Source organism: Akebia trifoliata, chromosome 5 (assembly GCF_017979445.1).
Source record: "Akebia trifoliata isolate Shusen 1 chromosome 5, ASM1797944v1, whole genome shotgun sequence".
Taxonomy (NCBI): Eukaryota; Viridiplantae; Streptophyta; class Magnoliopsida; order Ranunculales; family Lardizabalaceae; genus Akebia; species Akebia trifoliata.
The window spans coordinates 13,578,741-13,605,582 of NC_141379.1; the positions used below are offsets into that span (position 1 = coordinate 13,578,741).

The 26,842-nt window shown below is 35.3% G+C and overlaps 2 protein-coding genes across 3 annotated transcripts; one reads left to right on the forward strand and one right to left on the reverse strand.

Annotated features, from left to right (window-relative positions):
* Nucleotides 1-217: 217 nt before the first annotated feature.
* LOC147401518 (alpha-xylosidase 1-like) lies at nt 218-5,217 on the forward strand. The gene is made up of 3 exons (XM_086442828.1): nt 218-474; nt 560-1,242; nt 2,993-5,217. The coding sequence occupies exons 1-3, from the start codon at nt 263-265 to the stop codon at nt 4,870-4,872; spliced, it is 2,775 nt and encodes a 924-aa protein (XP_086298954.1). The 5' UTR covers nt 218-262; the 3' UTR covers nt 4,873-5,217.
* A 1,504-nt stretch (nt 5,218-6,721) lies between these two features.
* Nucleotides 6,722-10,864, reverse strand: LOC147401519 (homocysteine S-methyltransferase 1-like). 2 transcript variants are annotated; one of them, XM_086442829.1, is made up of 7 exons: nt 10,624-10,864; nt 10,113-10,169; nt 9,324-9,556; nt 8,688-8,817; nt 7,667-7,870; nt 7,446-7,517; nt 6,722-7,057 (listed from the first exon to the last, which is right to left on the reverse strand). In XM_086442829.1, exons 1-7 carry the CDS (start codon nt 10,777-10,779, stop codon nt 6,914-6,916), a joined length of 996 nt encoding a protein of 331 aa, XP_086298955.1. In that variant the 5' UTR covers nt 10,780-10,864; the 3' UTR covers nt 6,722-6,913. The 2 variants fall into 2 exon arrangements, with proteins under 2 accessions (XP_086298955.1, XP_086298956.1); XM_086442830.1 differs by having other exon boundaries at nt 6,729-7,057; nt 9,351-9,556; nt 10,624-10,861.
* Nucleotides 10,865-26,842: the final 15,978 nt, after the last annotated feature.

Below are 26,842 nucleotides of genomic sequence, written 5' to 3' on the forward strand. Positions count from 1 at the left end.
TGGCTCTAGCTAACATCAGGACCACTGTTTTCTGTAGAGAATGGACACTTTTACATGTCCACAGAAAAAAAAATTGGTTCCATTCTCAGAGGATATTCTCTTGAGAACCAATGGTGACCTTAGATGTAGCCCCACCTAAAACAGTATGGGACCCAGTGACCATCATCATCACGTGTTGAGTCCTTCCTTCTTGCCTTTATATGAACCCAACTATCAATCACCCACTTACTGTCTCACTCTCTAGTCTCTACCTCTGTAAAAGATGTTTTCTTGTTTTTCTTCATCTTCTCCATTCTTCCTCATTTTGCTTCTGTTGTGTGTTAATGTAGTTTCATCAACCACAAAGATTGGAAATGGGTATCGTCTTATCTCCCTTGAAGAATCCTCCAATGGAGGCCTCATTGGTTATTTGCAAATCAAGCAGAAAACCAACACATATGGTCCTGATATTCCCCATTTACAATTCTTTGTAAAGTATGTTCTTTTCTTTTATGTATAAATATGATTCTATGTGATTTGTGATGGAGTTTTTACTAATTTTCACTTTTTATTTTTTTAGGCATGAAACCCAAGATCGATTAAGGGTCCACATAACTGATGCAGAAAATCCAAGATGGGAAGTTCCATACAATTTATTACCAAGAGAAGAACCACCTTCATTGAAGAAAACTATTGGGAAATCAAGGAAAATTCCCTTAACAGCTTCTGAGATTTCAGGACCTGAGCTCATCTTCAGCTACACTTCAAACCCATTTGGGTTTGCAGTGAAAAGGAAATCAAATGGGCAAACCCTTTTCAATTCTAGCGCTGATGAATCAGACCCATTTGGAAATTTGGTTTTTAAAGATCAATATCTTGAAATATCAACCAAATTGCCTAGTGATGCTTCATTATATGGTCTTGGGGAGAACACACAACCCCAAGGGATTAAGATTCAACCCAATGATCCGTACACTTTGTATACAACTGACATCTCTGCTATTAATCTTAATGCTGATTTATATGGATCCCATCCTGTTTATATGGATCTTAGAAATGTAGGTGGAGAGGCTTCAGCTCATGGAGTTCTGTTGTTGAATAGCAATGGAATGGATGTGTTTTACAAAGGGAGTTATTTAACTTATAAGATCATTGGGGGTGTGTTGGATTTCTATTTCTTTGCAGGTCCAACACCGTTGGCTGTTGTGGATCAGTATACCCAGTTTGTGGGTCGACCCGCTCCCATGCCTTACTGGGCTCTAGGTATGCTGTCTTTATTTTTTATTTTTTTATTTTTACTTTCAAATGCTTGAGATTTATTTTTTATTTAATGAGGAATGATCTTGTAAAAAAACACTAAATTATTCTGGTTTAAATCCATAGGCATTCATGCACATTGGACCGGATTCTCTTTACTATCTGATTAATTAACATAGAATGGGTAATGGGTGAAATGGATATGATTTATTTCTTGTAATTACATTATTAAAATTACCAATCAATGAGGTTTAAAGAATTTTGGGGTGTATTTTTTTTTTTTTTTTTTTGAGTAGATGATATTGGGATAGTAGGATTATTGTTGATTAGTGCTTGGGGTCCAAGGCTTTGGCCTTGTATCATGCGTCTCTTCACTTTCCTGTGTTTTCTGGTCAATCTCGACCTTCTCTTGTAAAAGAATTTTCTTTATTAAAAGAAAAAAGGAAAGAGAGAGGTAGCCTGGTTGATTGAGATGATTTCAGGTTTATGACCATGTGAGCTGGTTGTGGATAGAAAGGCTCTTTTAATAATGTTCTTCTTGTGTTAGATGTTTTGACTGGAGTTGATGACTGATCACAATTATAAAAAAAAATAAAAATACTCTCATCTAATCCATGGTTGTAGGCATTACCGAACCACATTGATTCTTACTGTGCTCTTTCTTTTAACTTAATTGCTTCTGTGATGTGATCTAGGCCGGGGTTTTATTTTCACAATTTTAATTCAAACATCTCTATAATCTGTAGTTTATACTTTAAGATCTGTGCATATTATGCTTTCCAAACACCAAGATATTTCTCCACTCTAGAGAAAATAGAACTCCAAGCCTTTCTTCTTTCATCTTACTCAGCTTTTTGGACTCTCCAGAGGAAATTTGGCTATATTTAAACAAGGAAAAAGTAGAGATCCAATAATGGGTCGTTCCATACCGATAAAGTTATCTTTGGTTTAAAAACATAACACGGAAGTGGACCACCAGCTTTTCTCTTCCTCCTCCTTTTTTATTTTTACTTTTTTCGACATAAATTTTATTGAGAGAAAAGAATTAAAGATTTCTTATCCTGATATACTGCTAAAGTTATCTTAGGTTTTCTATAACATGTAAGTGGACCATCGGCTTTGGTCTTATTCTTCTTCAATATCCCCCCCCTTCCTTTTTTTTAAATAAACTTTATTTACAGATAAAGAAAAGATACAAAATCCCTGTTGAGAAGACTTGCCAAGTCTTGAATACAAAAAAGTATAGTAACCTAACATGTTCCCAACAAAATCCATCTAAAAACAAAATCCTCAAAAAAGACTGCTTGATCATTTAATAGACAGTTTAATGGAAGTTGTTGGATAAGGGTCCACCTTGAAAACTCCTCATACATGCAGGTGTCAATGTCCACTCCATCAAGTGGGCCAATTGTCCAACAACTCCCGTTTCCCCTTTCTATGAGCAATCAATATGCCATGTTCTTACATGTTCTTAGGTTTAAATGATTATCACTGGATTATTTCCATCTTACTGGATCTTAGCATTTAATTCTAACAATTGTACAAGGGAAAGAAGCATACCTGATATTATCACTTCGTATTTGTTAATTTAAGGGAGTTGATGATGCTCCGAAAGAGCATCAACGGTACACTCCTCTCTATGCCTCATGTCGTATATATAGCCATATGGGCATCTTTTAGATCAAATTTTCAGTTAATGGGGTGGAAGTACAAGTTGATGATAGTAAGGAAGCCTACTTACCATTTCATTTTACAGGATTTCACCAATGCAGATGGGGTTACAAGAATGTATCGGTAGTTGAAGCTGTTGTTGAGAACTACAAGAAGGCAAAGATCCCTCTCGATGTGATTTGGACTGATGACGATCACATGGATGCAGCCAAGGACTTCACTCTTGACCCCATTAACTTCCCTCGTCCAAAGCTCTTGGCATTGCTCGAGAAAGTCCATTCACGAGGGATGAAATACATTGTCCTCATTGACCCCGGCATCGGTGTTAATTCTTCTTATGGTGTATATCAACGAGGCATGGCTTCTGACGTGTTCATCAAGCATAACGGCAAGCCCTACCTAGCTCAGGTTTGGCCCGGGCCTGTTTACTTCCCAGACTTTCTAAATCCGAAAACTGTATCATGGTGGGTCGATGAAATCAAACGGTTCCATCAACTTGTACCCGTTGACGGTCTTTGGGTCGATATGAACGAAGCATCAAATTTCTGCTCCGGAGAATGCCAAATTCCGAAGAACCGTCCATGTCCTGGCCCTGGACCCGGTTGGATTTGTTGCTTGGATTGTAAGAACATAACAACAACCAGATGGGATGATCCACCTTACAAGATCAATGCTTCGGGGTTACAAGTGCCAATAGGTTTCAAAACTATAGCCACCAGTGCTGTTCACTACAATGGAGTCTTGGAGTACAATGCACATAGTCTCTATGGTTTCTCACATGCCGTTGCGACTCATAAGGCTCTTCTAGGGCTTGAGGGAAAGCGACCATTTGTGCTGACACGTTCAACCTTTGTTGGGTCGGGTAAATATGCTGCACATTGGACGGGTGACAATCAGGGTACATGGGAAAACCTTAGGTACTCGATCTCCACGATGCTCAATTTTGGTATATTCGGGATTCCGATGGTTGGTTCGGATATATGTGGGTTTTACCCTCAACCCACCGAAGAACTCTGTAACCGTTGGATTGAGCTCGGTGCATTCTACCCTTTCTCAAGAGACCATGCAAACTTCTACTCCCCAAGTCAAGAGCTCTATGTCTGGGACTCTGTTGCTGAGTCAGCTCGAAATGCACTTGGTATGCGGTACAAGATCCTCCCTTTCTTGTACACCCTTAACTATGAGGCTCACATTAGTGGAGCACCGATTGCTAGGCCACTTTTCTTCACATTTACAAATTTCACCAAGAGTTATGGGCTTAGCACTCAGTTCTTGCTAGGGAGTAGTGTCATGGTGTCACCTGTTCTCAAGAAGGGGACGTCGAAGGTTAAAGCATTATTTCCTCCCGGGACTTGGTACAGCTTGTTTGATTTGACGCAGACTATAGTATCTAAAGAAGGGCATTACTTCACACTTGACGCTCCATTGCACGTGATCAATGTGCATGTCTATCAGAACACCATACTCCCCATGCAACAAGGTGGGCTAACGTCCAAGGAGGCAAGAATGACACCTTTTAGCCTTGTCATCACCTTTCCTTCGGGGGCAGCAGAGGCCGAGGCGGAAGGGAAGCTTTACCTTGACGACGATGAGCTTCCTGAGATGAAGGTTGGAAATGGGTACTCCTCTCTTATTAAATTATACGCTTCAGTGAGTCAGAAAACGGTGAAAGTGTGGTCAGATGTTCAAGAGGGTAAGTTTGCTTTGGAGAAGGGTTGGATCGTTGAGAAGGTTTCGGTCTTGGGATTGGATGGAATGGGAGGAGAGGCACTTTCCATCGAGGTTGATGGAACTCCTCTTTCGGATATGTCTAATGTTGAGTTAAATGTTTTGGAGCAGAGGCACTTGGAGAAGTTGGAAGATGGAGGAGATAAAGGGAAGAGTGTGTTGGTTGAGGTTAAGGGCCTGAAATTGCCGGTAGGGAAGAATTTTGTGATGTCCTGGAAAATGGGTATTAAAGGTTGAGTGGAAACAAGGTTCTCAAGCCCTTGTTATGGATCCTTCACTAGTTTGTTCGCTCTTTATTGAACTTTTTGTTTTAGGAAATTAATGTCTTTTCATGTTGATAGAGAGGTGATGAGAAGTTGGAAGTTGGGAGATGGAACTAACTACTCATCCTTTTCCTACCGAACAAAGGGTCACCCACCAATGTTTCTCTCGTTATAGGTCTATCATTTTAGTTGGAATTTTTCTTTTTTAAGTATTTTAGAATTTGATAAGTTAAAAGAGATGTTTTATGTTTACCAATTCTCAGTTCTTTAGACTTCATTTGGCTCTTTTCTACATTCAATACAAGTGCTTCTATGGACCCATTCTTCTTTGAATCACTTTTTAATTACAAGAAAAAACAATTTGTTTCTGAATAGTATTCAGGGAACAGCTTTTTTGGGGTTCCCAACTGCTTTCAAAAGCTTCTAAGGACATTTGATGTGTTTTTTAAGTCATCAATTTGAAAAAAGACACTTTTGTCCAAATGGAAGCTTTTTTAGTTTTCTTCTAAGTGAAGCTTGAAGCGGGTTTGGGTGTGTTTTTGCTCTGCATTTAACTTTTGGCATTGAACCGTGATAATATGACACTCTCCTCTGACAAACACCCGCATCACAAAACCGTAGATCATTTGTCTTGGGATACACAAGAAAAAGATTTATGGTTCTGCATATCCCGAGGCAAATGATCTAAGGTTCTGTGATGGGGGGCGTCATATTATAATGACTCTTTGGCATTTGTTCGGAAACGTGAGCTGAGTCTGCACCAGATGGACCTTTCGGGGTTGGGGTGGTGGGATGCTAAGGGGGGTTGGATTGGATTGCAATATTTTTGGTGGTCAATAAATAAGGTATTTAATGCAAAAAAAAAAAAAAAAAATCTATTAAAAAGAGTTTTTTTTATTTTTGTTTCTTAGACGCAAAAGTGGGTATCCCAATTCCCAACACAACAGGCCATGATAAACATTGCTTCTTAGGGTTTATTTAAGTAGCGCCAAATTTCATAGAAGGGGCCAAACTATAGTTGCATTGCACATCATCTAAGTAGAGTACAGATTGCACTTGTTCAAGCAACCTAGGAAAAATTGAAAATTTAGGCTTTTTTTAAATATCTATCATCCTATCCTCCATCCCTACTTTTTTTAAGAATTTTATATCAATGTTGAAAATAAAGAATCCATCATTTCATTAATAGGAGCAGCTCATGTAGTAGATTTTTGACCTACCCTAATAATAGTAGATCATTTGTAACTAACTAGTCAGTCCCTAAGAATGACCACTCATTTAAGTGGTAAGACCTTGTGGAGGTTGTTCCCAAGGTCTTAGGTTCAAACCCCTTCTTATACTAAATGCTAACAGCTAGCCACTAACCCCACCAAGCCCAAAAAAAAAAAAAAAAAAAAAAAAAAAAAAAAAAAAAAAAACACTATGTCAGTCCCTAAGTTCAAGGTTAAAAGAAGGGTAATTACTTGAAAAAAAAAAATTTGCTCTAAAAATTCATCATAAATAAAATCTAAATCTTTTAGATATATCAGTTCAATCATCATACCAGATGTTGATTTAATCACATGCAGGAATATTTGAGATAATTAACTATGACACGAAATTAACAAAATCTCTAATATCTATCCAAAAACTGGACTGAACCCAGTTCCTACCCTAATCGAACCGAAACCAAGTTGGTTCAGTTTGGTTTTGGTCTTGAGAGTGTGAAACCGGACTGAAACACACTTCGTCCTAGTTGTCGCATATGCAAAATTTAAAAGTCCTAAAAGAACCATTTGAACCTGTTTACATTACACATAAAAAAAATAAAATAATGAAAGCTATGGATGTGGCATCAAGAATACATTTTATATAAACTATTAATCAATAAATTATTAATATTGAAATTATAAGTTCCCTCAGTCGTGACTGATGGGAAAAACGCTCCCACTTTTCTTCCAGAAAATTACAAGTCTACGAATTAATAAATGGGAAAAATGTCTCAAAAATATTTTCTATGGTGAAACAATGAAAATTTAGGACCTTTGTTTGAGAACCTTGGAAATGGCTTCAATGGTGGAAGGCGTTGTCCGACAACATCCTCCAATGAGTTTAGCTCCTGAATCACGCCATCTTGTTGCATAGAATTCAAACTTGTTGATGTCAAAACACTTGGAAGGCTGCCAAAAAAATAGAAAGAAAAATATTTTCGATTGACCACGAATAGAAATAAGATAGTATCTATGAAAGAGTGATCCAATAATAATCTCTAAGTTCAAGTAATGCTTCAAGAGCATTTGGTTCTAATTGTTAGCTTCTGATCCTAGATTTTGATTTTGGATTATCATAATCAGATTATAGGAACTGATTTTCAGAATCCAGCATCTCATTTTGGTTACGCTATTTCTAGAAACTGATTTTAGAATCTCATTTGAAGCTGATGGATTTTGCAAAAAACATCATTTGTATAATTTCCTAATTTTTTTCAGAAACATTTCCGGCCTTACCCGAATTAAACCAAATTGACCCCACAATGAGAAACGAAAGATAAAATTACTCTTAACTTACCAGCCATCTCTTAGCTCTGCCATCCCATACTTCACCACTATTTGGATAAACTACTATTGCTTTATCAGTTAGCTGGAAAACAGAAACAATTGCAGTTCAAGATACTAAAATGTATTTCTTATGTAAAACAATTTTCAAAAGGATAAAAAAAAAGATTACAAATAAACACTTTGATCTGATTTCAATTACTTCCAAATGATATAGAATTTAAATTCAGTTACCTCTCTAAATTTGCAGATGAGGCCTTCTATGAAATGAGGAGGTGTGCAATTTATTCCAACTATATTCACTTTGTCACTTTTGTTTATTACATCAAGGCATTCCTTGAAGCTCTCTCCTGAGGCAGCATTCTTACCATCCACAGAGCTGAAGCAAATCCAAGATGGAATTTGAATGTTTTCTTCATCAAGCAGTTCAATGCAGGCCTGTGGTAGCTCTCCCGAAATCAAAATAATAACAAATAAGGTTCGAAAAAAACCATACTGTTGCCAAAATATTGATTTAAAGCTAATACAATTACAAATGCAGCACTGACTCATTACTGTGGAGCATAGGAATGTGCAGAATTTTATTTGGTTAAGGCTAGAGGATTTCATTTCTCATACAAAAATAAAGCAAATGAAGGACAAGAAATTTCCACATCCCATTTATCATCATTATTAGTAGAGAGTCAAAAGTATTATGTGTAGTCTTGCACAAAGCACGCCGGGAAATGCATTAATATTGCTTAAAGCTTAAGTTGTGACAATGCAGAGCCTCAATTATTTCATCAGAGTTTCTCATGCGGGAGTTCTAGCTGATCCTAGATGTGAGTGGATCTTTTTAGTTGAGACGATAAAACATATTTGCTTACATTCACTCAAATAAGAGCTCCATTTCTTATAAGAAACTATGAATAGATAATCTCAAAATAAAAGAGGAAGGAAAATAGAGGGCCAAAAGCAACAGAATATTGATTGGTACAAAACATAAACATAGTACAAGATGGTTGAGAAAAACAAGTCACTCTGATAAGTGTGTATCACATCAAGCTGAAAGGGATAATGATATATGAAGACACTTGCAATGATGACAAGATAAAAGGTTTAATTAATTAAGAGGATAAAGGAGAAAAAAGAATCCGTCTAAAGTAGTTTTTTCAACTTTGAAACATACATGGAACAAATAATTTAAGAACATAATCATTTTGTATCTACTGGAGACCAGAGAAATATACAAACGATAGCTGTTGGAAGAGCAAACCTGAGCTTCAAGTTTATTGGGTATGGTCTCAAAGGCTAGCAAATCTGGACCTGCTTCCACAAGGACTTGCAATCGTCGTCTATGGAAATCCTTCAGCTTATCCAAGTTCACATCCGGTCCATAACATCCACTAGAAGCATAAGAGACAAGCATGCTGCATAAGCTCAGATGCAGTTTAAAAAAAGAAAAAGAAAAAAAACAAAGAGCTGCTATTGCACCCCAACTTTTACTTACTTATCACACCCCAATTTCCTAAATTATTTCTCACACACCAATTAAAGATTAAAGCACAAACCATTACAGAGGTTTGGCTCAAATTATAATCTCAACATTATAACAATCATTCAAGCAATTTCAATAGTTGTTTACAACTATGATTGGGCTCATACAAAATCCTAAATCCAAAAAATAGAAACCTAGCCTAAAAAAAAAAAAAAAGAAGGGAGGGAACTTCTATTGGCACCCCAACTATTACTCATTCCCAACCATTGACTTATTTTCTTTATTTTTAATTGGAGTGTAATAAGTAAAAGTTGGGGAGCCAATAGCAGTTCTAGAAGAAAGTTGATTTTACTGAACAGGTTGTTTGAAGTTGCTGTAAGATATGAATAACATAAATATTGTTTATGAACCCACAAGTTTGAAGAAGGGATCAACACAGACCTGTATTCAGAACCATCTGCAAGATAAGCTCCATAGCTTCCAATAGATGCTGCAACTAAAGCACGGTTATACCTATGTTCAGGAATCTTTTCCATCACATCCCAGAACTCATCACGGGCTTCAAGAGCCAATTTGACGCTTTTTTGTAGTAATGTTTCCCCTTCTTTAATAGATAGACCTCTGGATAAAAATCCTGGAATCGTTGCCTGCGAAATCAGAACAAAGGTTTGGCAATGTGAAATTCCCAGTAAAACTATTACATGCCAAGTCCAAATTGAAATTATTGTCATGAGATTTTTTTGGTTTACAATTAGTGGTGGAAAATACATTTCTCAAGAATTTACCAAAAAAAAAAAACATTAGTATTCCATTTGGTAAAGACCATCAAACAAAATCAAGTAAACACAACTTGAATGATTCAAAGACTGACAGAAGAATCCAGAAAATTTGTAGAACAAAGATCATAATCAAAGGACTATCACAAAAATTTGGGGTGAGCTGAACAAGTCTTGTTTCTCTATTCAATTTGGTCTAGTTGTAGAACAATAGACGATGTCCTTGTCTATGGCCTCTATTGGACCCTGATAAGAACCTAACCAATACATTATAATTGTACTTTCAAATATCATTGCTATAGAACAATGAACATTCAAGAAAGATAAGCGCAAATTCTTGAGTGCATCAACTCAATGATCACTAGTAATTGCTAATCATGTTTAATGTATGAATGAATATGCGTATATTTTGAGATTAAGTAGGTACCTGATATGATGAAGTTACTAATATATCCGCACCAGCCTCGAGATATTCCAAGTGAACCTAGCAATAAATGAATAAAAATAGAAATAAAGTTTGAATTTGATCAATAACATAACAAAGTACAAATAAAATCATATAATGTTGGGATGGCAAGTCGTTAGAATTGTAAAAAGAGAATGCATTTGAATAGCTTCAACTAAATAAACAAGAACAGATAATAATGTTTAAGAAGCAAATCTATTTGTACATTATTTCCACCCATAACTCCCTCCCCAATTCATAAAATTATGTGTAGCATACGCACACGCACACGCACACGCACACGCACACGAAGGTTTAATATTAGTTTTGAAAGGAATTGTGATGATATAATAGAAAGAGGGTTTATAATAAGAGGTGGGATAAGGATTAATGGGCAAGGAATGGATTGATGGAGAAATAAGTTTACCATAGTTGATTTGTTATAATAATATAAAAAAAGTTATATAATGAGAGAGAGAGAAGAGAAGCAGACCCTTTTGATGAGGTCAGGGTCTTTGATCAAGCAAATAGCGCTCCAAAGAGGATCAGAGATGGAGGCACCGTGCCTTTCAAGCTGTGTAGCGAACCCTCCGTCAACGATGGCGCACCCTCCTCCATCCTTCTTTATTAGGTCCTCCAACAAACTCATCTCTCTCTCTCTCTCTCTCAAGTCAAAACTCTAAACAGGAGAGGGGAGGAGAGGAAGTGGAACTTAAAACAGAAATAGAATGTGGAAGACAAGAGAACGCGACAGTGCAGCTGGCGCCAAATGTGAATGCGGACAAATTCTGATTCAGCTTCACTTCAAACTTCAAATTGTTGATAGATATATATATATATGGGAAATGTTCAGCAACAAACATTTTGGCAAAACATTTTTCAAAATATGGGTTAGAGGTTTTGGAATGGGCTGATTTTTGGTGAGGATGATCTCTACGGTGAGGAGATCATCATCACCAAAAATCAGCCCATTCCAAAACCTCTTACCTATCAAAAATGGCTTACAAAAAATGGACGGTCCACGATTTCCCCACTTGTAAACATGGGGTTAGAAGTTTTGGAATGGGCTGATTTTTGATGAGGATGATCTCCTCACCATAGAGATCATGCTCATCAAAAATCAGCCCATTCCAAAACCTCTAACCCATGTTTTGAAAAATGTTTTGCCAAAATGTTTGTTGCTGAAAGGGACCCTATATATATATAGGGAAATGTTCAGCACCCTAAGTTTTACCACACACTTTAACAAACGTTTTTTGTCTTACATGAGTTAGAAATTTTGGAATGGGCTGATTTTTGGTGAGGATGATCTCTATGATTAGAAGATCATCCTCCCCAAAAATCAGCCCATTCCGAAATGTTTAGCCCCATGTTTACACGTTGAAAAATCGTGGACCGTCCACTTTTTGTAAATCAATTTTGATGGGGTTAGAAGTTTTGGAATGAGCTGATTTTTGGTGAGGATGATCTCCTCACCATAGAGATCATCCTCACCAAAAATCAGCCCATTCCGAAACTTCTAACCCATGTAAGACAAAACGCGTTTGTTAAAGTGTGTGGTAAAACTTAGGGTGCCGAACGGGACCCTTATATATATATATAGGGTCCCGTTCGGCACCCTAAGTTTTACCACACACTTTAACAAACGCGTTTTGTCTTACATGGGTTAGAAGTTTCGGAATGGGCTGATTTTTGGTGAGGATGATCTCTATGGTGAGGAGATCATCTCACCAAAAATCAGCTCATTCCAAAACTTCTAACCCCATCAAAATTGATTTACAAAAAGTGGACGGTCCACGATTTTTCAACGTGTAAACATGGGGCTAAACATTTCGGAATGGGCTGATTTTTGGGGAGGATGATCTTCTAATCATAGAGATCATCCTCACCAAAAAATCAGCCCATTCCAAAACTTCTAACCCATGTAGGACAAAAAACGTTTGTTAAAGTGTGTGGTAAAACTTAGGGTGCTGAACATAGGACCCTATATATATATAGGGAAATGTTCAGCACCTTAAGTTTTACCACACACTTTAACAAACGTTTTTTGTCCTACATGGGTTAGAAGTTTTGGAATGAGCTGATTTTTGGTGAGGATGATCTCTATGATTAGAAGATCATCCTCCCCAAAAATCAGCCCATTCCGAAATGTTTAGCCCCATGTTTACACGTTGAAAAATCGTGGACCATCCATTTTTTGTAAATCAATTTTGATGGGGTTAGAAGTTTTGGAATGAGCTGATTTTTGGTTAGGATGATCTCCTCACCATAGAGATCCATCCTCACCAAAAATCAGCTCATTCCGAAACTTATAACCCATGTAAGACAAAACGCGTTTGTTAAAGTGTGTGGTAAAACTAAGGGTGGCGAACGGGACCCATATATATATATAATATATATATATAGATATATATATATATATATATATATATATATAGGGTCCCGTTCCGCACCCTAAGTTTTACCACACACTTATATATATATATATATATATATATATATATATATATATATATATATATATATATATATATATGGGTCCCGTTCCGCACCCTAAGTTTTACCACACACTTAACAAACGCGTTTTGTCCTACATGGGTTAGAAGTTTCGGAATGAGCTGATTTTTGGTGAGGATGATCTCTATGGTGAGGAGATCATCCTTACCAAAAATCAGCTCATTCCAAAACTTTTAACCCCATCAAAAATGATTTACAAAAAATGGATGGTCCATGATTTTTCAACTTGTAAACATGGGGCTAAACATTTCGGAATGGGCTGATTTTTGGGGAGGATGATCTTCTAATCATAGAGATCATCCTCACCAAAAGTCCGCCCATTCGAAAACTTCTAACCCATGTAGGACAAAAAACGTTTGTTAAAGTGTGTGGTAAAACTTAGGGTGCTGAACATTTCCCATATATATATATAGGGGGGCGTTCAATGGCCAACTTTTTAGCAAACTTTTTGGCAAAACATTTTTCAAAACATGAGTTAGAGGTTTTGGAATGGGCTGATTTTTGGTGAGGATGATCTCTATGGTGAGGAGATCATCATCACCAAAAATCAGCCCATTCCAAAACTTCTAACCCCATCAAAAACAGTTTACAAAAAATGGACGGTCCATGATTTTTCAACTGGTAAACATGGGTTAGAAGTTTTGGAATGGGCTGATTTTTGGTGAGGATGATCTACTCACCGTAGAGATCATCCTCACCAAAAATCAGCCCATTCCAAAACCTCTAACCCATGTTTTGAAAAATGTTTTGCCAAAAAGTTTGCTAAAAAGTTTGCCCTTGAACGCTACCCATATATATATATATATATATCCCCACTCCCACTCCCACTCCACGTTTTGCTCAATTTTTGTAAAAGTCTCCCCTATCTATCTATCTATCTAATGTTCTCAATCTCAGTCTTCTCTTTTTAACTAATGTAAAATAACCTTAATGCCCCTCATCTTTCATAAGTTTAATTAGCATAATGATCAAAAATATCCCCCCACCCCTAAATGATTTCACGAGAGAAATATCCAAAGTTTCTGGTCAATGTCCTTAAAAACCTAAGTTGTACCAAACACCTTACCACCTCTGAAAGTGATTCTAGGCCTCACAAGCACTGCTCATGTATAACACTGTCATAAAACTTATAAATAAATAAAAATAAAAAATAAAAAGAAAATGCTCAACTGATTCTCACATTGTTGATGTGGATGTATATACCAATCATAGATGTTTTTCATCAAGGTACGAGTGAAAAACATCTATGGTTATGTGTGCACCTCCACATCAACAATATGAGAATCGATGTCAATTTTAATGTTGCTTAAACCCCCTAAAGAAAAGAAAAAAAAAGTCATGTTGGGGTGATACAAATGGAGACACAAAGGTGACATAATGATGTAGTGTCATGCACATTACCATAGATGCTTTCCCCGAGATACAAGTAAAAAGCATCTACGGCTATGTGTGCGCCACCAAATCATTTTTGTCACCTTTGTGTCTCTGTTTGTTTCATGCCAGTATTTTCTATAATAAAAAAAAATGTCATGTTGAAGAGCAATACATACATTTTAAGAATTTATTTGAGACATGCTTGAGTAACATTGAAATTAACATCATTTCACACGTTGGTGTGTATAAAACAAATAGATACTTTTCATTCGTATCTCGATGAAATTCATCTGTAGTTTTGTATGTATATCCACATCAACAATGTTTGAACCAATGTTAATTTCAATGTTACTTGAGCATTTTAAAATTTCTTTCCACACCAAAACTACTCTCAAGTTTTTTGTTACCAAAAATACCCTCAAATGTTTATTCCCAAAGTGTATTTAATGTACTTTTAACACGTCAATAGAACTTGGGAAAAAAAAAATCAATATCAATTATAGAAGTGATTCCGTTATAATAGCACTTTTGTTGAAACCAGAGCTTCCACAAAATGAGTCCTTAATCACTCCTACTTCCTCAGGATTTCCATATTCAAAATTGCGTTGTGAAGGCCATAGATATTTGCCACAAGCCACCAATTTGTGAGCTACCATTTTCACATGTAATTTTCTATTGTTTGGTGTTTGACATATCACCTTTCGATCAATGCTTTAAAAATAGAATTAAACTGGCGGCCCAACCACATCATGTTATCAAATTGTTTCGATTCCAAACAATATAAATGCACTTTAAGGTTATTATTATTGTTACATATAAAATGTAAATCGGTCCAACCTAAATTGAATCAGGGTTCAGCCGCAGTTGGACGAAAGTTTGACATATTTTCAGTCCAATTTATTCTCATTTTTCAAAACATTGCTTCCAAGTGGTTGGAGTCTTGACTTTGCGTGCCTCGTTGTCTAATCTTCCCAAATTGTTTCTTCAATTAAAGGGAAAAAAAAAATACAAACTTTCAAATCCAACTTTAAAAGAAGGTTGGTGTGGTTGGTGGATGTAGATAACTTAATCTTTGACCATCAACCTACCCACCAAACCCATCTCATGAAAATGCTCCAAATGCCTTAAAATACCACCTGGCACATTTATTAGGGGTCTCTATCGATACCATCTTTGTCTTACTGGATCTTTTCATTGAACGTCATCTATGCCAATCTGATTCGAGCTTATAATGGACGTGAATAAATAGATGTGTGATTAATTAGCTATTGATTTAAATACATAATATTATGACATCAAATTCATGTAACTCAAAGATATATATAGTTGTAAGAACCAATTGATATGTTAATAAGATTACAGCCATGTACATCTTTGGCAATTAGTTTGGAGTATAAAGTCTTGTGAGAAGGTCATGGTGGTTGGATGCCATGTCTTTCTATAATGCTATAAGTTTTGTATGTACGTGGGATTTGAAATCTTTGCGAATGTTTGAGTTCATCTACATGGGTTTAGGAGTCGTCACCATTCAATTAAAATGTGAATGAACATTATAAAAGATTTTTAAAATTTTGTTTTCTTGATTTGTAGTAACTCACATATCCAAAAGATAATGAAAAATGATCTATCAAGAAAATAAGGTAAGGAGGTTTGATTGAGGAACAAGGAAGGTGTTATGCATCTTGTCCCTCTCATCCTAAGATGGTTACCAATAGTTGACCATAGGTGAAGATTATAAAACTCTTTTTGATTTTTTTTAAAAATAGGAGTTATAGAGAGAAATTAAGAAAAATCGACTATAGTCTAATTTTGAAAAATGAGCATATTAAGACAATGAACAAATTAAAAATGAAAGAGGGTATTTGTTGAAATATTTTGTGAGTCTATGATTTTAGTGGGAATCCACATGAATTTTACCTTCTTGGATTTTAAGGCTCTTTTAGAGGATTATGTACTCACTTGAGAGCATTTTTTTTGTTGGTTTAAGTGTCCATGAGTTGGACACTGACATGGAAAGAATAGGGACCTTATACATGAATTGTGTCTTCTTTGAGATTGTTTTTTTGTTAGCTTAGAGAGTTAAGTGTAGATCTAAGTAGATCCTTACCTTTGACCCTTAACTATTTTAGAGAAAACATAGTATGGTGTATGTACATATTGTGTATGCATGTAATGGATTTAGCAAGAGAATATTACCCCCAAGGTGAAATTACTTTCTAACTCTTAAGCCATTAGGAAAGAAAATCGAAAATCTTTATTATAGGAATTTAAATTGTAAGGAAGTAAATAGTATCTATACTAGGAATTTAAAGCTTGCTAAGAAAGTAAATAAACAAGAAGCAATTACTCTAATGTTTTTGAGAGCTTATTGAGGATTTATAGGAGGAAATTTTACTCTCTACCTCAATGTCTAACTAAAGTAAACTAAGATCTACATGGCTAAAAATAAAAAAAATTTAAAAGTAAACTTGCTTAAATGTAAAGAGGGGAGTAAATAGAAGAATGAGGTTTAGAGGGGGCTTATATAGGAAAATTTTAAAATTTTTAACTACACCCCACATTGGTCTCTTCTTCTTGGTTCGAATTTCTTGGGTCTTTGAGAAAGGATTTGAATAGAGTTTTGGGTAGGTTAGAGGACTTTGAGGAGAGACTTGGACATAATTTTAAATCACTTGAGCTCCTTTCCATTTGCTTTAGATGGGAGTCTTATTTATAGGATTTTAAGAGACCTTTGACGATAAATTTGTTTTAAATCCTAGAGTTCCCAATAGAGTCTTTACTCACAAGTTCTAGAGAATTTTAAAGATTGGGAAAAATTATCAAAACCTTTTGAACTTGATCAATTTACATTGAACCTTCTAGGATTGAGGATAAATTTGAGGGGCATAAGGGTAATTTACTTAACTTTGGTTCTAATAAAATGAGATTAGGGTAATAATTACATTTATGTGGGGACTAATTTGACCAAGGGTTTTTGTTGGAAGAATATGGACAATTATAAGAAGACCAAAGTGGTCGGATTATTTAAAAGTTAAAAGAAGGGTAAAAGAATAAAATGGAGGGGTTTCTTGGGGGAAAAATCATTATGATGGGGCTTTAAAGGGTAATTATCCCTAAGAAACTTAGAGTACACATAAGCTTATAACTGTCCAACAGAATTGGCCTTAAGTGAACCAAGACCTGAACAAAAATAAGCCTGGTTGTGGGTTACCTTTAGACCAGGCAAAAAGTGCTCCTAGTTATAAGTCACCTTTGGCCAGGTAAAAAATATGTTTGGCCAAGGTTGAGGTACGACCAGACTTAAAATTAAGTTTAGCCAAGGGTGAGGTTTGACTAGGCTTAAAATTGGAATTTGAAAATGGCTTTCAGGCCTTGTTGGTGCTTGAAAATTGGGTTTTATACACCTTGGGTCAAGTCATTTCTCGGAAGGTTTTTAGTGCTTTTGAACTCTACTTAGACAAAAATGGGGTGTCTACAGCTGTCCCTATTTGAAAGAGTTACGAGCAACAAATCACAAAGACGTAGACTGGAACTCTTTTTTGTCTGACCGAGCTCAAGCCTTCTTGCTTGTTCGCATCTTACTTTAATGATCACATATTGAATCGATTAAAACAAAGAATCGGTCCTCTCAAGCTTTGGATTTGATAGGAATTAAACATAAAATTCTAGATTTCTTGGCTCGATGTATGGCTCTCGAAGCTTTTGAAAAAAATAAGTTTCATGGCACGATGTCAGACTCTTGAAACTATTTGATAAAAGAAATGATTTGAAAGTAAAAATTTCAATCTGTGTTCATTTCGATAAAAGTTGACTTTACATTTGAAGTTAAAGAAACTTTTCAAAATGGGATTCAACTTAAATATTTTTTCGATGATTGAATGTCCACAAATAAATCTTAAAGTAAAGAGAATTTTACTTGAATCTTACTCTTGAAAATGTGGCTTGGGTTTGAATGCACGCCCCCTAGGGAACCTCAAGCTTTTATCATTACATCACACCTTTGGTGGACAAAATGATATTCGATTCATCTTCGAGAATTTCTCATTTTTGATTATGTTGTTCTTCTGCTCTTGGACTTGGTGAAAACCTTAACAGGCACCGAGGGTAACATTGGTAAAACAAAAAAATTGCCAAGAGTTTCTTTCGGATACCATCAACTAATCCAATCGCATATCTTTGTATAAATCCTTCACCTTACCCCCTCCAAATTCTCAAAGACAAACCTTTTCGACTATGGGGATGAGTTTCGTATACGACCACATTTACATTACAAGTTCACTGGTAAAGATAGAGAGAAATAAAGTCGGATTCCAGTTGTGACTCTACTCTCATACGTGTCCCATATCATGTATGAGGTTGATTGGCCCTACCGTACATCCCAGGATGGTATATCACTCCGAATGATATGATAGACTATCCCTTCAGGCATTCACAAACTCTTTAACAGTTCACAAAATAGTTATAAATACATATCATTTCTTTTTTTATTTAAAAAAATAAGAAATTTTCTTTGAAAACAAATAAGAAATTAATATTACAGAGTTGAAAATGGATATCTAGTTTCCTATCATGCAACTGTAGCCATGCGGTCTAAAATAAATAACAGAATAGAAACATAAACTACACCTCGCGTTAAAGAAAATAAATAAACATGTAATCAATATCATTATCTCTATATATCCATTTACCAAGCTACACACAACATTACAATATAAAATGTAGACATCACTTATCGGGTGTGATTCTTACATTTTACCGTTTCATCCAATTTTTTTGCTTCTTATACTTTTGACGTTTTCAAACACATCATTCATTTTTCGATATTCAATCACTCAAATATTCATTTTCTGATATTAAATCATTTTTCACGTTTTGAAATTTATTTTTATCAATTAAATTGAAAATTTACAAAACTTATATCAAAACGTGGTCTGAGCAGTGCATATAACCCAACTAACAGAAACAACCCAGTGAAATGTCCTACCTACGTATAATTTATTATAAAATATAATTAAACACATCAAATATGCAGGTCCTGACTTGAATTTGAGATAACGAAAAGAAATCTACATTTTTAAACACATTTCAAATTTTTGTTAAAATCCTAAATGTAATTTTAAAATCTACGATTACTAATAGAAATTAAGAGTTCATACCAATCTCTGTGCGGTAGAATTGAAGTATATGCATGAAAATCGAGATGATCAACACAAAAATTGAGGTAAATCAGAAGTAGAGAAGGTTAATTTTTGAATAGGGCCTAGTGGTTTTGAATATCTTGATGTCGTCATCCTTTCTCCCTTTTGCAACGGATGACGATTTAGCTTAAAAATAGATGAAATTTGAGGTTTAAAAGTCGAAACCCTCGTATCTCATATGATTGATTTTCAATGAAATGGAAAGAAAGATAAAAGAAAAAGAAAAGAAATTATGTGACTTTTGTAGAGATTGATGTTGCGGACGTTTTTTTCCTTATTCGTCGAAAGTTGACGACAACCTGTTCGTAACGAATCTAAGGTTGAAAGTAAGAAAAAAATTAAATTAAAAAAAAAACTCTCGACTGGTTTTTATACGTTAAAAGAGAAGATGAATGGTGATTTTTATTTTAAAAATTATTTATATAAGTCGCGAGACGAAATCGATATTTTTAATATTATTTCGTTTGACGATAACTTAACCGTTCAAATTCCAAAAGTGATGAGTGGATACTCTATTTTATATAATTTATCGTTTTGGATCTAATGACATCTTTAGATTCTATAAATTCTATCTCTAACAGAAATTTACTTTTTTGGCCCGATGAGACTCTAAAATTGACGTTGTTTATATTTTTGACGATAATTCGTCTTTTTGGACTCCAAAAATGATAAGTAAATTATCCATTTTCTATAATTTTTCATTACGAATCCAATGGTGTGATTAAATTTTAAAAATTCTTTCTTTAGCAAAAAGTCATTATTTTAGCTTGGTCCGATTAAAAAATTGAGGAGTTTGTAACTTTTCCGTTCGAACTCACATTGAGTGTGCTTATAGGCTAAAGTATATTTTCTAACTATTTTGAATACAATGGTGAAGTCAGATTTCATTAAAAATGACTAAAATAAAATCTTAAAATTTTATCTTAAGTCTCACTTTTAGAATTTTCTCAAAATTCTACTATTTATTTTTCTAGAGATACGAATAAAACTTGAGATTTTACAAAAACAGTTAAGAGCTGTTTAGTCGTAAGAACATAGTAATCATGTGTGAATTTCTTAATGTTTTCTATGCAAGTCCGTAATGTATGTTAAAATAGATACAAAACTCCCAAAAGTTTGCATCGTCATGGAGTTTAGGAGAGAACCATGGATCCCGTGCGTTCGATGTGATAATTACGGTTATTCTCCCGAGCGTTGTCCGAGTATTTCCATGCTTCGTGCTACGCATGCCAATATGCATCATTATCAAAACTTTTATTAAATGTCGACATCTAGTTCGTTCGACCAATCATATCACATAGATAATTAGTTTATCTTGGATACCATATCTTGTTAGAATGAGTTCACTCAGGATAGTCACTTTGATAATCATGAGGATTTTTATATACACGACACCTCGATGATGGATCCCACCATAGTTTCCTAATAATCCTATGATTCTCAACAATTTTTATATTATAGAGCTGTAAAGCCTGAGTCAATATCCATTCACTTATATTTGTCTTCTCTTCTATTTTTTTCATTAGAGTCATTGATAACGAAGTTGCCAAATCAACAATAACAGTTCATCCAACAACAACTCCATCAACAATAACAAGGCAGTAGTCAAATCTTAGTCAGTATAGGAGCTCAATTGAATCACTTAGTGTTATCTTTAGAAGAAGGGAAATTTGATAAATTTAAAAATGAGGATATCTCAATCCTATAAAATCTACCATTCTTTCAAAATAACCTTAGCGACCAATTCCATTCTTTTGAGGAATTCGATGTGTAGACACCCTAAGTTGAACGGGCCCATACTCGAAAGGTCTCAAAAATACAGATTTTTCAATAAAAATTGTCAACGGGTCTCAAAAGCCCAAATCAATCGAAATATGGTATTTGATCGAATCAAGGCCCTTAGACCCCCTAAGGGTCTAGGGGGCCCACCAAAAGGACTCGGCCTACCTTACGCTTTCCCAATATTTGCCGTGCCATTCCTAAAATCGAAAATGACGAATTCTCAATGAAATTATTCGATGGGCCTAAAAAGCTTGATTTGCCAACACATGGCATTTCGATCAATCCAATAATTCCAAAAATTCTTAAAAAGATAAAAAATATAAAATGAGACTTGGGATCATCTCCACCTTCCTTACCCTTCACCGCTCCGCTCCTAATTTGAAGAAATTCTAAGCTTGCCTAAGGCCCATAAACCCTCAACACTCACAAATTACATTTCACACCTTATCCCCTAACCTAAATCCAATCCCACACCACCAAAAACCTAAAACATACCCACCCTCAAAAATTCAATCCAAAACAAACATTACCCAATCCAATAACCCAAAACCATTCCATAACCCATGCCCAATACACTAAAAAGCCCACAAACCTTTATCCATATCCAATTCACATCCAACCCATAATCCTAACCCACAAACCACTACCCACATCAACCAATCGCCATCTTGATAATCAAGGTGGGACAATGTTACCACCTCAACTCACCTCTCTCATCCCCAACCTATCCCATCACCTTTTCTCTAAACATCATCTACCCACACCCCTAACCTATACCTCCCCTAATCTACCCACATCAACTTATTACTTTTTCTCTTAAAAAATCTAATCTACCCACACCCCTAACCTATACCTCCCCTAATCTACCCTCATCATTCCCTACAAAACCCACATCTACAATCTAAACCTACACCTCTCCTCTCAAATCAAACATTCATCCTCTCCCATCAACCCATCTCAACCCTTCATCTCCACCCATTTTGACACATAACATCAGCTCCCACACCCTCCCAAAATATCATCAACCACCCTCTTATACAACCCTTCTTTTAATTAAAATCTCATCCCCTCAACTCACTTCACCAATTAATTACTTTCTTACACAATCACATCCTCTCAACCACTCTCATTTATTTTATTCCATATAATACTCAACCCAAATGGGTTGAAAGGTCCAACCCATTTGGGTTGTAAAACAACCCATTTACCCTTTTTACAGAAATGCCCTTCAATCATCTCTAATTTACCCCCACCTTTCTCTTAAACCCCACACCATTTTATCACTTCTCTTCATTTTACCCCATTATATCCCTAAAATAACCCATCAACATCTATAAATACCCTACTCCTCTTCTAAAAAAAAGCCCCTCCCCAACTCTCACTACCAACCACTATTCCCAATTCTCACTACAAAAAAAAATACTACTAATTCTCTCCCCCAAGTCTCACAAAAAATTACTATACTCCACTCATCTCTCTCATCATCTCTTCTCTATTCCTTCAACCATACAAAAAGTTACATTTTTTTAAATCACTAAGAACTCAAGAAGACTCAAAAAAGAAGAAGGAAAGAAAAAAAAAGAAAAAAAAATATTGAATCATTAATGTGGGTTCAAAGTATACTACCCCATCTTTTTTTCTCTACCCTCTCCTCCTTCCTCTTCTATTATCCCCCTCCTTCTCTTTAATTTTATTTTAGATGGACTTGGGATGAATGGTCCTCAAGGCATAGGTTTATAAGGATCATCCCGTTTAATGGGATGATCCTATAATCAAGCCGAAAGCAAATCCCTATTTAGGGTACAAACGCACGACACGTGGCACTTTATTTTTCACATTTTTTAAATCAAAATGACCGAGTTGAGTTGAGGTTACTGATGAGACTATCGTTGTTCTTCTCACCGGAGTTAATAATAATCTTAGTTTTACCTCACTTGTGGGGCAAGTAGGGGATCGAACCCAAGAGAAAGGAGGAATAGAGCTAAGCTAAGAAAATAAAATTCAAATTAACTAAAAGGAATTAAAACTGTTTTTCTTTGTATTTTTGAACTTATAAGAAGATGTAAAATTGCTAGAAAATAAACTAAAGTAAATGAAATTAAAAGCAAGTAAACTTATGAATTAAAACACCATTGGAGGTGGATCTACCTAAAACATGTTAATGAGCAATTTCTAGTCTCTAGCCTTTTTATAACTCAATCATAAGGGCTTGGTGTTAGCTCCTTAGATCGGAAAGTTTTGCAATTAAAATTAAATAAAGGAACCAAAACAAAGTAGAATTTCTTGAGAATTTCTTACTACAAATTATCTAATTTAAGCATACTTTATCTTGATCTAATCTAAGCATAAAGTATCTATATTAAGAATAAAATGTGCAAGAAACTTAAAGAGAATTCATAAGCATTTTAAATAAAAGAAAGGCATAAAATTAGAAATAACACAAGAACTTGCTCTAGGCTTTTCCACTCTCCAATGGAGGGGAACTTAGCCTAATGTCATTGCAAGAGAGGGAAGATAAGAGATGAAAGAACTTTTCTTCATTTCATGGAGAAAATTACAACTTCTTCTTCTTCTACTTCTTACAAGACTATTTAACCAAAAGAAAATAACTAGAAAATGAAAATACAAAAAATAAGAGAATAGGCTAAGAGCCTTAGATTAAAGGAGTCTTGGATAAGAAAACCAAGATGGGACTCTTTCTCTAGAAATGAAGGCTCTATTTATAGAGAAAAATGTGTGTAGAAGAGTCTAAAAGTAGCCTCCACTTTTCTTTGCACAAAAAGACAAAAGAGGAGAATATGAGTTAAGGATTAGGGCATTCCAAAGGATTAGGGCATTCCAAAGTGTTAGGGCATTCCAAAGTGGGCCAAAATGCTTTTGTCTTGAGATTTTGATTCCAAATTGTTGATTTTCTGCACAAGAAACACACGTAATTAGATTTATCTAGTAAATGAATTTATTTATATATAATTAAGCCTAATTAACATGCAACGTGGTGGTTTGAGGCTTATCATGATTATTATCTTAATATAGAGAAATAGGTACAAAAATCAAGATAAATATCCGGAAAATGTGCTTATAATTGAGTGCTTGGAGACACTCATCAGTTACCACTATTTAGTGGGGAGAAAAGGGTGCCTAACACCTTCCCTTTTATCCAACCGAGTCGCTTACCCCGAATCTCAAGGTTCGATTAGTTCCTATCCATCGTGAGTCACTAAATGCTAAAATGTCATTTTTTCGAGAAATGTACATCGGGTGACTATTCACACCCACTTACACTATGAATGGTGGCAACTCCTAACCTTAGTAGATGTGGTCATCGTAATCGAAAACCATGTATCTACAGCTTGACGACTCCACTGGAGAGTAAAGGCTCTACCCTCGTGTCAACTCGGTCATTTTGAAAAAAAAAAATTTCAAAATAGTCTCATTTGTAAGCTAACATTATTTGTTGTATATATTTTTTAGGTGGATTTTTTTTCTTTATTTACTCCTTTGGGTTAAAAAAAAAGGAAAAAAATAGGTTTTTCTTTTATTTATCCAATTATATGTCTTCTAAGCATGCACATCATAAAAAAAATGGAAATTTTTTTCTTTTTGCCCAAGACAAAAACCATAGGCAATGTGCCTCAAAATAAGTGAAAAAAAATTAAAAAAAAACAAAAAAGGAAAAAAAATCGATTTCTCCTTTATTTATCCGATTATATCTCTTTTAAGCATGCATATCATAAAAAAATGAAAATTTTTTTTTCTTTGGCCCAAGCCAAAAACCAGAGGCAATTTGCCTCAAAATGAGTAACAAAAAAAAATCATTTTTCTTTTTTTTTGCCGAATGGACAGTCGAACTTAAACTGATTGTAACTTTCTCGTCCGATCTCCGATTAACTATTAGTGCATATCGATTTGGGGTAGAACAAAATTTTCTTTCAAATATGAAAATGTCAGCAAGATTTTGTTAAATCAGAATCAGTTTTTGAGCTCGTTTACTATCGTTTACGCTAGTATTTCTGTTTGACGTCTTGTCGGGATACAAAATGAGTAAAAAAAAAAGCATAAATTTTTTTTTTGCCCAAGCCAGAAACCAAAGGCAATGTGCCTCAAAATGAGCACAAAAAAAATTAATTAAATTATTTTTTGCTCAATTTGTTCCTTACGTCAGTCTTGACAACTTTCCTCTTGGACTTCATTTTTGTTTTAGTTTTAAAACTTCAAAAGATCAAATGGATCATTTTTTTCGTTAAACTCAGGGCGTACTGCTCGTCACTTTTTGATTGGTCAAAATGAAAATTCAAAGCGATCATTGATTGGACTATAAAAAATAAAAATAAAAATAAAAAGAGAAGTCCTTTTGTTATTAGTTCATTCGTTAAAAAAATGAAAAAAAAATGGATTGGTCGATGCCTAATTATGAATGTGCTATCGTTCTGGACTAATTATCTAAAAAGTCATGGTCCCTATAGGTATATTTTAATGTGCCTACATGATCTTAATGTGGATGTGATGGATTTGGTAGTCTTTGATCTATGTATGAATGGTTTGATTTGGCCCACGGGCCCATTCATCTGAAAAATGGCCCGGGCACTCCCTATCCTATTTGCACACACCACTAGCACGTTTACTTTATTGTATTGCACGCTTGCATGTCCCTAGTAGCCAACGTGGTTCTAGTGCGTGACCTGATCTCCTTGAAGATGCGACGTTATTCATGAAAATCATAACTCCAATCCGTACCATAAGGTATATAAAACTAGGGCATCAGTACCGTTTGATCGGGTGATTCTGAAGGTATATTGATATACCCATATTGGAGTGACCTGAGCCTTTGTCCTATTGTAAGTCATACGGTTACATGTCCCGATTGCCAACGTAGTACTAGTACGTGGTCGATCTCCTCGCGGGATGCGAAAACCATTTATGAAAGCTACAACCCTAGACTCGTACCTATACGGTATATCAAAGTAATTTAATTGCACTTTTTGGTCAAAATCAGTGTCTAAGCGAAATCCTGCCCCGTCGTACTACGGTACTAGGGGGATAGACGATGTCTATTCTAGACGAGAGGTGACTTAAGAGTGCCCTTGCTCAGCATCGTGCACAACTTCTCAACTGGGGATTAAACTAGCTATTTTTGACTTTAGAGATTGTAAGTTGGATTATTAGATTATCACTTATACGGTATATCAAACCAAGTCACCATGTACCGTCTGATTGAGTATGCTCGAGAGGTATATAGGTGCACGTGGGCAAGGGTGGCTAGATAAATTGCATTGCACGTAGTAAACCTAGAATCTAGAAACCTTCCCATAAGTCACTACTTGAACTTATAGTGGGTGTTCTCGGGTTGCTTTTCAGAAATGGACATTACAAATTGCTGAAATTATGAAGTTACGATTTTGTCTTCAAGATAATTAATTCATTTGTTTAACCTGATTCAAAACTATCATATCAATGGGTGCATCGACCCAATAAAGAATCCATTTTAAATTTGGTAGTGATGCACAATGAACCAGTTCATCTCGATTTAACTATCACGTTGGGCCGGACTATTTAAGTCAAAATGATGTTCAAGTTTTTTTTTCTCTAATTCGGGTCCGAACCCATTTCAAGAAAAGAAAAATATTTTCCAAAAAAAATAAAAGGAAAAATGATTTGCAAAAGATTCATTGTTTGCACACAAAAAAATGACTTACAAAAATATGTTTTGTATGGACCTTGGAAATGTACTGAACTATTCTTTTGTGTCAACTTAGGATGCTAGCTGCAGGCAATAACCCAATCGACTAGTTGGTCAAAACAATTATCATGGGGATGCACACCGTAGAGAAAGTCAACTTTGAA